Here is a 13,648-nt window from a genome sequence, read left to right as displayed (position 1 = left end):
TTAGCGGTTAAGTGCGCATGCTCTGCTGCTGGCAGCCCGGGTTCGGATCCCGGGCGCACACCGACGCACTGCTTCTCTGGCCATGCTGAGGCTGCGTCCCATGTACAGCAACTAGAAGGATGTGCAGCTATGACATACAACTATCTACTGGGGCTTTGGGGGAAAATAAATAAATAAATAAATAAATAAAATTATTATCATGAAGATGAGTCAAGTACAGGAACAGCCATAAAGCCAGAGGAAATTTTTAGGTGCCATTCGGCACTTCAAGAATTTAATAGAAAATGTCATCACCTATCTTGAGGATGAGCCAGGAAAGGCTTCAAGGTCAAAACCTTAGAAATCTCTTACAGCCTTAGAAATCAAGAAGTCCTAGACCTGGGGTCAAAAGCTCAAATACCAACAGCAGCCAGGCAGTTACCAATCAGAAGTTGGGAAGTCTGACTACACATTAAAATCACCTGGGGAACTTCAAAGGCAAACCAATGAAGGGTCAGGCCTCATCCCCAAACTAATCAGAATACCTAGGAGTAGGGCCCCTGCAGCAGTAGGTAAGTCCCCAGCAGGAGTACCCTTTAACTCTTAATATGTGCTGCCGGGGGTGAGAACCACTGCAATTCCAAGCCAAGGAGGGCAAGATGGGTGAACAGGAGTGTCATTTTCCACTTACTCCTGTTGATTGTTGCAATGGGATTCGCCAGCTTCTCTGAAAAAGTCCACATTTTCATGTGAAATTTTCCAAACTTTAAAATATTGGCAAGTAATTTAAAATGTTAAAACCCAAAACAGACCGACCAAACACTCTGGGAGTCAAAGAAAACACGGAGAGGGGCCCTATTGGGCGTCAGTTCAGAATCTCGGAACCTCCCTTGCAGTTACACCTTCGGTATGAAGAAACAAACTGACCCTGAGAGAAGTTAAATAACTTGTCCAAGATTAAACAGCAAATCAGAATAAGAGTGGGGACTAAAACCCACTCCTTTTGAATTTAATGTTCCTTCTGCATCAGGCAAGGAACACTTGGAGATACACTTCAAAAAGTGGGTGTGTGGGAAGAGAGAGGGCCTTCCAGGCTGAAGGACCCCCATGAGCACTTCCTCAATGATCCTGCAATCACGAAACCAAACGATTCCTAAAACTTAAGGAAAGTGAACTGGAAACTCCGAGCGAGCAGAACCAACAACGGACCACTTGACCAGCGGCGCCGCACACGAGCGAAGCAAGTTAAGGGCGACGACTTACGACCTCTGCTGGCGACACTCACGACTCCTGCCGTAAAGGTCCGCGTGGGGCGCATGCGCATCTTCTTTCTTTTTTGGATTCCCGAGGCCCTGGCTGGTGTTGTGGTTCCTTGCTGTGTAGTCCCGGCCGTCGCCATGGTGAAGCTGAGCAAAGAGGCCAAGCAGAGACTGCAGCAGCTCTTCAAGGGTGGCCAGTTTGCTATCCGCTGGGGCTTTATTCCTCTCGTGATTTACCTGGGTCAGTGAGAGAAGAACCTGGGAGCTCGAGAGGGGAGGGAAGGGAGTGCGGAGGCTGCGACTCCATTTTTGGTTTTTTCGTGCGGGAGAGAGAAACGGGACCACGCTGTGCGCGTCCTTTGAGGCTGTCTGTTCAAGTGGGGTCGGTCTAACCTGAGTTTGAGTTCCTGTTCTATCCTTTATTATTTTTATGGTGTTTAACAAATCGTGTAATCCTTCCCATTTCTGTTTTTACATCTATAAAATGGAAGTAACCTGTTTGTCAGGATTGTTGGGAGAGTTAGACGACCTGGTGTATGTGAAAGCGACTAATTCAGTCTTTGGCACTACGTGGGTTTTCAGGGCGTTTGTCCTCACCTCTCCAGGTGAGCCTAAGTGGAAAGAGTCCTATAGACCTTGTGGATATGCCATTGCCTTGAAGCATGGTTATGACAGTAGTTGTTGGATGCCTCTGCTTTCTCACCTGTATAATGAAGGGTTTGGATGACTTTTGTTATAGATCTCATTTTACAGGTGAGGAAACCGAGTCGTAGAGAAGTTTTGTTCGGTGCTGAAGGCCGCACAGTTGTTAAGTCGGGGAGCTATGAACTCAAGCAATAGGGCATTAAGGCCTGTGCTCTACTGCAAAGGTTTACAAGTGCTCAGGCAAATGTTTTCACCTAGGGGCTGCACACTGGGACTCTATCTTACTTGTAGCCTTGGGTGGTTTTTTCTTTTTAATCTTATTACCGTACTCAGGCAATATGGTGGAAAGGAAAGAGCCTCAGCACTGTCAGTTTGAGCATCAAGTTCGACGTTTTCTAAAACTCAGTTTCACACTTTAAAATCCTATGATTTTAACAAGGTGCTGCTTCGTGTTTGTTCTAGGTGTCATGCATTGTCTCAAAGTACACTCATTCTTAGTCTTGACAGAGCCTTTGATTATGTTGGACATTCTCCAGGCAGCTGTGGCTCCTGTTTCCGCATGAATTGCAAGCCTGCTGATAACCTGGGGATACTTCAGTATACAGGACTTAAAAAGATTTTTTTCTATCCTTAATTTGAATGCAATTAAAAAAAAAATATTACCTTCCTAGGTTTTAGTGACTTTGTCTAGGTATCAAGGAGTAGAACAAATAAGACAGCCTGCTCTTATGCGTCCTGTTGTTCCCCCCCTTCCTCCCAAATTTCCCGCCTCCCAGACTTTCACTTAAAGACTTTCACTTAATAGTAGAAAGGCCGAGTTTGGCTAGTCAAATGCTGGGACTAGTTCTCCTTTAGCTAAGAAAGGTATGAAGGCTTTGATTCTTCCCCTTCTTTATGCCGCTTCCTTTTCCATTGTTGTGTATGTGGGAACACATACAACATGTTTTAGCCTGCTCTTGCTTTCTTTGTCACTGTGGTTTCTTTGCTGCTCTATAAGTCTTTTCATCTACCTTTCTCTCCTCCTCTCCTTTTGGAGATTCCTTTTCCACTACCAGAAAGCTGTAGCTGGTTGCTGCAATCTGTCTATCAAGGGCTTAGGTCTGAAAAGTAGATAATGCTTTCCTCTTCTACCCTAGCGTTTATTTTCCTTTTTGTGCACACTGGCTGTATTCTCTTCCTTAGGACTACTATTATGGTGTTTTTCACCCTAGCATCCAGCTCAGGTTGAGATTGGTGTTAAGGCTACGTTTTTAGTACTTCCTTGTTAGTCATTGTCTTTTGCCTTACACTGTATATAAATTTAATTTTATGTGTAACCTGGTTCCAGGTTGTTTCATTTACTTCTCCACCTCAGCTCTCACTAAAATCTGCAACTGTAGCTTGAATTTCTTGTGTAATTTGGGTTCAAACATACCTTTCAGATCTTCAGGGAGTATAGTGGGAGTATAGTGCTATAAAATAGGACAGACAGTGACATGATGATAATCTGTTTGGACATTTGCCAACAAAAAGATTTTAATGAGTCACCTGTTGGAAGACAATTCTCCGTGGTCTCTTGAATTTCTACAAATCTTGTGAGCAGAGGCTGTGACCATCTTTTGTTTCATCTTATCTTTTTAAGGATGTTTGTAGAGTGAATAGCCTTGGAAAATAGTACCTTCTTCCAGAGCAAAGGAGAAACATGCTTACTGACCATTATAAAAGATTCTGGTTCCCTAAACTTAGGGTTCATCTCCTAAATGATGACACTGTGACTACAGCTGTTGCTGAGAGTAATAAACTGTCCTTCGTTTCTTACTCGGAATCTTGTGTCTTCTACCGGCATCTGTGAAATTGTTAGGCTAGTTTGTTGTCTTGAAAAATGGGGTAAAATTTCATACTCCTCACAGTTCTTGATGCCAACTCTAATTTTAATCAGTTATTTCAATAAATTAGCATATATGTCATCCAGTTAATTAATAAATATATTTTAAATGGTAAAAGGTTTATTTAATCATACTTGTAATAAGAGTGTTGACTTAATTAGGTTGTTAAACAACAACTTGAATGGTTTTTTTCTCTCTTTTTTCTATCACCAATCTTTGCTTTATAAAAAGAGATTTATGGGGAATAAAATAAGATACTGTCCTCAATTTTTTTTAAAAAAAAGTTCAGTTTTTTAAAAAAATCTTTTTGCTCTTGTGGTCTTTCATCCAGTATGATCTGGTATTTGTGTTATCTTTTTTCTGGGTAATGACTCATAATGAAAGATAGTGCATGCTAAGGGCTACTGTGCTAATTGTGTATAATAGGAATAAGGTAGTTTGTACTCCCTACTGATTAGTCCTGGACATAATCTCATACCCTAGTCAAAATTCAAGACCGTTCTGTAGCACAGGTAAATCCAGATAGTGCTGGTCAATGTGGATATCATTCTAGCTACCCTAGGTTGATTTAAAAGAAAAAAAGTCTTAATAGTAAATTTTTTGTCTGTTAGGTTTTTAATTAGTATTTATTCTCTTTCTCTCTCCTCCTTCTGCTTCTCCCCCAGGATTTAAGAGGGGTGCAGATCCTGGAATGCCTGAACCAACTGTTTTGAGGTACTGCTCTTACAATTAAACATTTCAGGGGAATTGTTATTACTAGTACTGAATCATGGGGAAGCAAAAGACTACTAGTGGAGGCAATGTTATGGAGCTTTACCAGTCAGGATAGTTGTGGGCTGTTGGAAAACTGCAGCAGTTTGCAGACCAGTCTAGCTTATGTTATCAGGTAACTGCTTTCTTTCCCTTTCGTAATTTTTATTTCCTGTCCCATATTATAACCATAATGAAGCACATTTTAAAAGAAAAAGAACTAATTTATTATCTTACCACTTTAAAAGGTGAAGTGTTGTTAATTTCCCATATTCCCATCTTATCCTCATTGAGATAAATACAATCTTGAATATCATTCTCACAAGAATACATAGGATTTTGTTTTCTTCACCTAAAATTACAATTGATAGCCCATATATTTTCCAGTTGTTGATCACTTAGGTTTTTCAATTTTTTAGTATTTTACATAACAATATAATGAACATTTTTATGCACATAGATTTTATAGGTTCTGATTATATCCTTATGATAAATTCTCATGAGATTAATAAGTCAAAGTGTATGAACATTTATGGCTCTGAAAACGCACTGTCAAATTCCTTTTTCAGAAATAACCTCACCAGTGTTGGATAACTACTCGTGAAAACTTCACACACACGCACATGCACACGCACACAGTATACATAATCATATACTCACACATATATGTATATATATGTATACTTGTGAAAACTATACATATATATGTGCAAATTTCATATGTATTAAGGCAGAATCTGGAACAGGCAGGTTTGCTCTGTAGGAATGACTAATATTCATGGCACTGTGATGATCAGGACCCTTGCACAGGTGCTGTGGGATTTCAGCTTGATCCTCTGTCTTATAGACATTTCTTGTGGATTTCCCTAACAGACTTTTCACTGGCTAGTCTAGGTCTTCAGTTTCTTCAAACTCCTACTCTAAGCCACTTTTTTCTAGAATGTGCAGAAAATAATAATAGTAATATTACTGACAGTCACCTACAATGTGTCAGCCACTGTTGTAGATGCTTTATATACAATATCTCTAATTGTCACTTCAGTCTTTCAGAACAGGTCAAGCAGTCAGTAGGTAGTGAATATGTCTGTCTCCAAGCCTATACTCTTTCCGCTGGGCCACGTGGCCTTCCCAGATCATCTTACCTTTTACTTAGCACAGTGCCATCTGATATGAATTTCCTCCACTTGCTCTGCCTTGCCAGCCTCTCCTTTCTCAGAGGAAGGGGTTTTTCTTCTCAAAGGTTACTGCCCTGTGTGCCCTCAGCGTGTCCATTTCTGCATTCACTCTCTTTTCCTTGATAAAGTTCTTTAATAAATGATCTTCACTCACTGCTTCCTTTCCTCACTTCCCTCTCTCCCTTTAACCTTTTATGGTATGGCTTATTAAAACTGTTTTCAGAGATCTCCACTAAGTTCCTTTTTTCTTAGCTTTTACTCTTTGAACTGTCACTTTCCTTTTCTGTAAAATGGGGACTTCAGGTAATATCTAGCTGATTGACCTTAGATCAGTTATTTCCTTAGGGAAACATTACCCTAGGAAACGTTATCAGAGATGGCACTACCTGGTCAAGTTGTGTGAACATTTTCCAAGCACTGGAAATTGTCATCAAATACCTTTCCCCAAGAGGCCATTAACCTTTCTAGGATGAAGTTTCCTCATATAAATTGGGCATAATAATCTACTTTATAAGGTTGCCACGAAGATTGAATAAGAATATTGTATGTAAAGTATTAACAGTATTTGTCAATTAATATGTGAGCAAGAAACTGTTATAGTAATTTTTAATCTTTTCTATGTCATCTCGTTTACCTTACTTCTTTCTCCTATGAGAACTATGCTCTAGCTACAAGAAACTGCATGCTAATCCCAGAATTAACTGTATATTTTCATGCCTTTGTCCATATGCTTGTGTTCCTTCAGCCTGGAATACTCTTCAGTTTCCACTTGATGAATACCTGCTTCTAGAAAAGCCCAATCTCAGATATCACCTCATCCCTAAATCTTTTCCCTCATTCTCTTGGCTGAAATCACTCCAATTTTTCTGTTCCCACAGTATCCTTTTGTGTCTTGTCATTTTCTGCTTTGTTATACCTGTTGCTTATTTACATTCTATTTTGTCCTGTAAGCACCTAAAGTAGCTGCCAGCAAGTGTTGAGTTAACTTTTAAATGACCCTAACCTCTCCGTGACCCTTTGGACAGGAGTCAGTACAGCACTGCATCTTTTGGTATGCTTTTTAGACTGGACCTGCATTTTGGGAAGTAGCCTTTTTTGTGCCCTAGGTGATCTAGGATCCAGAGGTGGGGATAAAATGTGCCCTTCTGTTGCACTTCCTTTTGGTTTCAAGTATCCCTCCAAGAGTTGACCCTTCAAAATGGCAGACTAGATGAAGCAACCACCTCCCTGCTTTTTCATTTCTTCACCTTATTGTCTTCTCAGTGTTCCTCTCCTTTCTGGTGCTGGCTCTCTCATTCTTTTCTGTCATTGGGGACATCTTCTGGTTTCCTTCCAGAGGTATTTGCAATTTAGGAAAGAATTGATTGAGTACCTGAAAAGAATTATCCAGTTATGGAATTTCATATACTGTTCTGCTTGCGCTGGGGAGACTGATTAGAGAGGTCTTCCTGGATTGCCTAGTTTGTACCCTGAAAGAAACAGAAGTGTATTTGCTAGGATTTTTATTAATGTAAGTGTTTTATTAATATAAAGTATATTGTTGATTACTATAAAGTTTATAGTCATGTGCCACTTAACAGCGGGGATATGTTCTGAGAAATTCATAGGTAGGCAATTTTGTTGTTGTGTGAACATCATAGAGTGTACTTAACACAACCCTAGATGGTATAGGCTACTACACACCTGGGTTATATGGTGCTAATATTATGGGACCAGCATCATATGTGCGGTCCATCGTTCCCTCAAATGTATAGCACATGACTATGTTGTTTATGTATAAATTTATTTCTATAATAATACTTATGTGAATAATATAGTTATGATTTACTGGTCTGTTTCCCTTGCTAAGTTGTTGGGTTCCTTGGGATTAGAACCACGTTCATCTTAGTATCTTCCTCTTTCACCCGGATGGTACATTGTGCATGGTCAGCAAATGTTGGTTGATATGAATGCCTTATTCAAAGTGCAGTACTTTAATGAATAAGGGTCAATATCTTAGTAAAATACTATTTAGGAAAAATATATGAATACTAAGGTTAACTAAGAGATTCATTGTTCCCATTATCTGTATAAGGCCAAGGAAGATTTTCTTTTCTCTGTTTTGGGTGCTCATTACCATTGAGGAGGAGACCTTAACATACGAATAATTTATTTTCATATCTTAACTATGCAAAAATGCTTGGGGTTAAATGGAGATTTTAACACATGTTTGAAAACTGGAAATAGATGCATGTTGGTTTTTTTCCCCCAGACAAAGGGAAAATACTTTTTAAAAATAAACTTTATAGAATGCTCAAATTGTCATTTTGTAATGCAGTTTTATTTAAATTGACATACTACAGAAATCACATTCTTAATGAACAAGACTGAGCAATAAAACTCCTGTCTCCTTCCTGGATCCTGTTGCTTGTCAGCAAATGGTTTGGGAGTTTGGGCTAGTTAATGGCAGGGATATTTGGGTTAAGAATTAGTTGAGGTGGAAGTGAAGGCTGATTGCTCCTGGGATGTGTGTGAACTAATGATTAAGATCACCTGGGTCCCGTCCCGCTCCACCACTTAAGATATGTAACTGTCTCAAAGCCTCGGTTTCTACATCTTTAAAATACGGATCCTGGGCCGGCCCCGTGGCTTGGTGGTTAAGTGAGCGTGCTCCACTGCTGGCGACCCGGGTTCGGATCCCGGGCGCGCACCGACGCGCTGCTTCTCCGGCCATGCTGAGGCCGCGTCCCACATACAGCAACTAGAAGGATGTGCAGCTATGACACACAACTATCTACTGGGGCTTTGGGGGGAAAAAATAAATAAATAAAATCTTTAAAATCTTTAAAATACGGATCCTAACTGGGAGTTGTGAACTTTCCGCACAGTGTCTGACCCATAGAAATCATTCAATAAATGTTATTTTTAGTTTTACTGATGTTCATCTAAGAATGATACAGCTTTATTTTCTGGGTTTATCTGTCCTTCATGTTGATGAAATGGTTAATCATTTATCTTTTGACTGACTGCAACTTCCATTTTCCTTTTTGTTTATAATAGGTAACCACACTCAAAAGTAACAAAACTGTATTTCTTTAAATATAGGTCTTTCATGTTTGATTTTTTTGCTCAATGAGGTTGATCCTTGTCTTCTAGTAACTCTGAATTTGATAGATGAGTAAATACAAATGTAAGTGTATAAAATCTAGTTCTTAAACTGTTTAAGAGGTTTTTAGTTTGGGGTTTAATTTATTTCTCCTCTTCACAAACATTTTAGCTTACTTTGGGGATAAAGGAACATTTGGTCTTCTGGATTTGGAAGCAGTCAATGGACAGGAACAACATGGAAGGTGTGCGCACTGGCTGGGATAAGAGACGAGACATCGTTCCGACGTTCACCAGTTGAATGGCACAGGGCTCTTACTTCTCAGATGCATTGTAGCAGAGTGGAACCTCTACTTACTTGTTTATGATAGACTATCAAAATAAATGGTTTTAACAATGTTATGTCTTGAGTTTTTTTTGAATTGAACATAATAGGACTATTAGGTAAAAATTTGGTCCTTTGGTTCTTTTTCAAAATAGGGAATTTATATATGTGCCTAGATGCTACCTTAAAAAATAAGAGAATTTCCAAGTTAATTCCTGGCCATTCACTTAACAAATGGATTCCAGTTTCCCTTTGCATTGAAGCAGTAACTCCCTCTGTGATGTTATGCGGTAGTAAAAGTATAGACAGCTCTCAGTTTGTGAGAAATTGGGCCCTTATTTCCTGCACTGGGTTGAAGTAAAGTTCTGATGGAAAGAAGTATGGGTTCTGTGGTTCTGTTGGTAGGTGATGGGAATGGCATTGGGGAATTGTGTGTCTGAATTATTTGTGAGTTAAATGTGAATCTAAGATTCCCTCAGTGGTGTTTGAAAAATAGAGCTGGCTGGGCAAGAGCTCATGGAGAGCTACACAGAATAGTAGTACTGTTTTCTGATAGAAGAAAAGGCAGTTAATGGGAACTAGTTTTCAGTTCTAGGTCCTTGTTTCCTGGGATCTTTCCCTGTATTTGAAGCCTATTTTTATTATTTAGCTTTTTCTGTAATTCTAACAAAATAGCTCTTTTTTACTTAGTTTTGGGAATTGTAATTAATGTAGGAAAGTAGGCCTGAAACATGATATGATAACAGTTTGGGAGGAGCTTATTGGGTTGAATGTTTTAAACATTCAGTGTTTAAGTAGAGAATGATCATGAGTGTAATATTAGGTGACTGGAGCTATCATTACCAGAAAGTTCTTCCTTTCTAATGTAAAACCCTCTTACGTATTTAAGCCTATTTCCTCAAGTTTTGTTGCCTTTACCGTGGAGGCATAGGAGACTATTATGGAGGCTTATTGCCTAAGGGGGTTTGAAAGTGGAATTCTTGAGAGCTAACTACAGGAAAATCATTTTTGGTAAGCACTTAATGTAACTGCTTCAAATCTCCGTGAACCCAAGCACATATGATTTTGCTAAAAAACTCTTAGCAGTTTTTAAATCCCATAGAATTGCTTAAGGTTGTGGCCATCCCCTCCTCCACTGCGCACCCCCCATGCCCCAGTTTTTTCTGTAAATTTCAGTGTTGGCAGTGAAGCTTTTGTTCAGTTAGTATTTTGGTGTACATTTTCTTTCCTTTCTTATTCAGGATTTCCAGAAATTGAGAGAGTAAAGCTATGGCAGGTGTCCATTTTGATAAAACACTAACATGGATAATAAACATATTTGGTTTTGTGTTCTTTTAGGGGTTAACTTGTAGCTGTCTGTAAAAACCCAGTAGATTTTAAAGTAAGGAATCCAGAATTAAGCAGTTCCCTGCTCTCACATCTGAGGAAGCTAAGGAGCAGAGTTGAAGCACTTGTTCATGGCACAGGATAAGAGCTGAGGCTAGTACACACTTTAATGTGTGTGTATGTCTTAAAAGTTTGTGAAATATTTACAACTAAGCTACACTTTATTGAATGTCAGTTTTCAGGGCAGTGCAATCCAATTCAACAAGCATTGGTCTCTTTTGTGCTAGACACTAGAGAGTCCTTACAATTAAGATTATTCCTGACCTTGATTTACTTAGGCAAAAACTCTGAGCTGATAGGACCTAATTTGAGTCCTGGCCCTGCCACTTAGTTCCTACACCTTTGGTGGAGAAGTCACCTAATTTTTAGGCTTAGATTCTTCCACAAAATAGGAATAATAATACTTGCCCCAAGGTATTATTTCGTAAATTAGTGGGTCTCATAGCTGATCCCAGACTAGCATAACCTAGAAACTTGTTAGAAATGCACATATTTAAGTCTGAAAACTGAGGGTGAGACCCAGCAATCTGTGTGTTTTAATTACTTCAACCATTATTTTAAATTACACTTGTTATTTTGAGATAATTGTGGAGTTGCATGCAGTGTAAGAAATGATACAGAAGGATCCCTGTATCCTTTACCTAGTTTTCCCAGATGGTGACATCTTGTAAAACTATGGATAGTACAGTATCAGGGTATTGACATTGATACAGTCGGAACTTTTACATCACTGCAAGGATCTCTCATGTTGCCCTCCTATAGGCAACCTTCCTCACCCACACCTCACCCCTGTCCATAACACCTGGCAACTAGTTATCTGTTGTCCATTTCTATAACTTTGTCATTTCAAGAAAGTTATATAAATGGAATTGTATAATAAGTAACCTTTTGGGATTGGCTTTTTTCACTCAGCGTAATTCTCTGTGGATTCATGTAGGTTGTGTGTTTCAGTTTGTTTCTTTTTATTGCTGAGTAGTATTCCATGGTATGAATGGACATGGAGGACATCTGTGTTCCAAATTTTTAGCTGTTATGAATAAAGCTGCTATGAGTATTTGTGTGATCGATATGTGTTTTAACAAGTCCTCTAGGTGACTGATGCACCTCAGCTTTGAGGGTTGCTGCCCTAGAGGTACAGTAGCCCTGCTTTTTCCCCCTCCACATTAAAGTCTGTTTTCCATGTAATATCCAGAGTGATCCTTTTAAAAGTCAGATCACATTACACCTTAATCAAAACTTTCCAGTGACTATCCCTGGGAATAAAATCCTGAATCCGTACTTTCTGTGACTTACAAGACTATATAATCTGGCTTCATGTGCCTTTGTTCTCTCCATTGCCTAGGACTCTTTCCGCTGTGTTCACTTGCACTCTTGCTATTTTGATCTCTTGTCCCTCAGAAAGGCTGGACACGTTCTCACCTTGTTGTCTGAGTTAGCTCTTCTCTCTGCTGGAACTCTTCTCCCAGATATCCACATGCTTGGCTCCCTCCCTTTAATCTCTGCCCAAATGTCACCTTGATAGAGATGGCTTCTCTCATCCTTATGTGTAGTAGCAAACCCTACACCTGTCTTGTCTCTCCATCATTCTCTCCCTTAACCTCGTCTTACTTTTCTTCAAAGAACTTAGACCCACCTGATTTTATGTATGTATGTAAATAAATAATCTTGACTCTCACTTCTAGAATGTAAGCTCTGTAATTGCAGGACTGTGCTTGTATTTTTAGAGGCCAGCAAAGGTCCTGGCACATGGTAGATGTTCAGTAAGAATGAATAAATGAATTACAGGATTGTGTGTATTAAGTATAAAATACTTTGAGAACTGGAAACTTGCATAAGTGAATCATTGTAAAGGGCTGGTATTTTTCTCTGCGTTAGTCATAATTGGTAATACAATCCTAGCCAAGGGCTTAACAGCAAAGATGTTGGGAGGATGTGAAGTGAGAAAGGAAATGCTGACCATGACTTTGCACTTTACTCATCTAGTCACCACAACAACCCTGTGAAGTAGGGAATTATCTCCATTTTGCAGATGAAACAGAGGCTTGGGTCATTGTCCCCAAATCACGGAAAGCTTGGATTTGAACCCAGATTTGCTAACTAAAAGCTTATGATCTTATTACTGATATATGCTACATTTAAAAATAATTTTTACAGCTGATGAAATGGTGTAACAGACAGTTACAACAACTACAAAATGTTAACATTTTAGGTTCCATAGAGAGGGCCCATCTACTTTACCCAATATTCAGGGCCCTGTGCACAGCAGCACACAGAGTAGTCAACTTCAAATCATAAATTTAATTTATTTGAAATTATGCCAGCTATAATAAACTCTAAACATTTCTTTTTATCTTTCTTTGAATAGTCTACATTTCTATCAAGGTATATTTTACATGCAATAAGATGAACAGATCTTAAGAATACATTTTGATAAGTGTTGTCAATTGTATATGTCCTGTAACCACCATACCAAGATGGAGACCAGGATCTCCTTGAACCTAAGATCCTTAGTGCATCACATGGTAGGTGCTCAGCTAATGTTTTTGAATTAAATGTAAAAAACAATTTTTTGAGGTTGACATAGATGAACCGTATAGGGAAGTTTGAATTGATATTCTTTTTCTTTCCTGTAAGAAGCAAAGCTATTTAAAGTTAAATAATAACAATCTTAGAGTTTTACTCAACACTGGGATGATGAAAAAGAAAAGTACTACAGCGCTTTCTCTCTTTCCTGTTGCATCAAGGACAGTCCAGAAGAGGAAGTAAGGAAAAGGGCTTGGAGACAGAGAGGAAAAAATACATTTTTTTCTGAAGAAAACTGAGACTTGTACCACTAACAGAAAGTGAGCTATGAAATGTCAGCAGCTCCCTGGTGTTCCCTAATGCCTATTGAGGATAAGGCCAGGGACAAGAAAGAACCTCCTAGAGAGTAAAACTAGAGGCCCCAGAAGGAGTTTCTTAGAAAGCAGAACTGAAGGCCCCAGACACTGCCAGGAAAGGAAGTCTCTTTCTGCCCTGAGGAATTTCATACTGCTATAGACAAGTGACCACTGCAGGTTTTCCTTTCTCCCCTTTGCTGAATCACAGGTTTAATGTGGTTATCTTGCTCCTACTCCACCTTTGTATATTGGGTGAGTTGGGGGCCATCTGGACCAGATGCGAGGTATACATTTCCCAGAA

General features: G+C 39.2%; 1 protein-coding gene across 1 annotated transcript; it reads left to right on the top strand.

The window, feature by feature from the left end:
* The first annotated feature begins 1,313 nt into the window (after window positions 1-1,313).
* Window positions 1,314-9,156, top strand: TOMM7 (translocase of outer mitochondrial membrane 7). Its single transcript, XM_004418929.3, has 3 exons — window positions 1,314-1,479; window positions 4,414-4,462; window positions 8,930-9,156. The coding sequence occupies exons 1-3, from the start codon at window positions 1,377-1,379 to the stop codon at window positions 8,943-8,945; spliced, it is 168 nt and encodes a 55-aa protein (XP_004418986.1). The 5' UTR covers window positions 1,314-1,376; the 3' UTR covers window positions 8,946-9,156.
* Window positions 9,157-13,648: the final 4,492 nt, after the last annotated feature.

Source organism: Ceratotherium simum, chromosome 1 (assembly GCF_057802395.1).
Source record: "Ceratotherium simum simum isolate JZ-2026a chromosome 1, ASM5780239v1, whole genome shotgun sequence".
Classification (NCBI taxonomy): Eukaryota; Metazoa; Chordata; class Mammalia; order Perissodactyla; family Rhinocerotidae; genus Ceratotherium; species Ceratotherium simum.
The sequence above is the reverse complement of the archived record's forward strand: the minus strand, read 5'-3'. Positions and strand labels throughout refer to the sequence as shown.

What these genes read in the sequence shown, in the direction of transcription:
- TOMM7 (XM_004418929.3), top strand. Translation starts at nt 1,377, where the DNA reads ATGGTGAAGCTGAGCAAAGAGGCCAAGCAGAGACTGCAGCAGCTCTTC. An exon ending in TCCTCTCGTGATTTACCTGG is followed by an intron (nt 1,480 to 4,413) that starts GTCAGTGAGAGA and finishes CTTCTCCCCCAG; the next exon opens with GATTTAAGAGGGGTGCAGAT.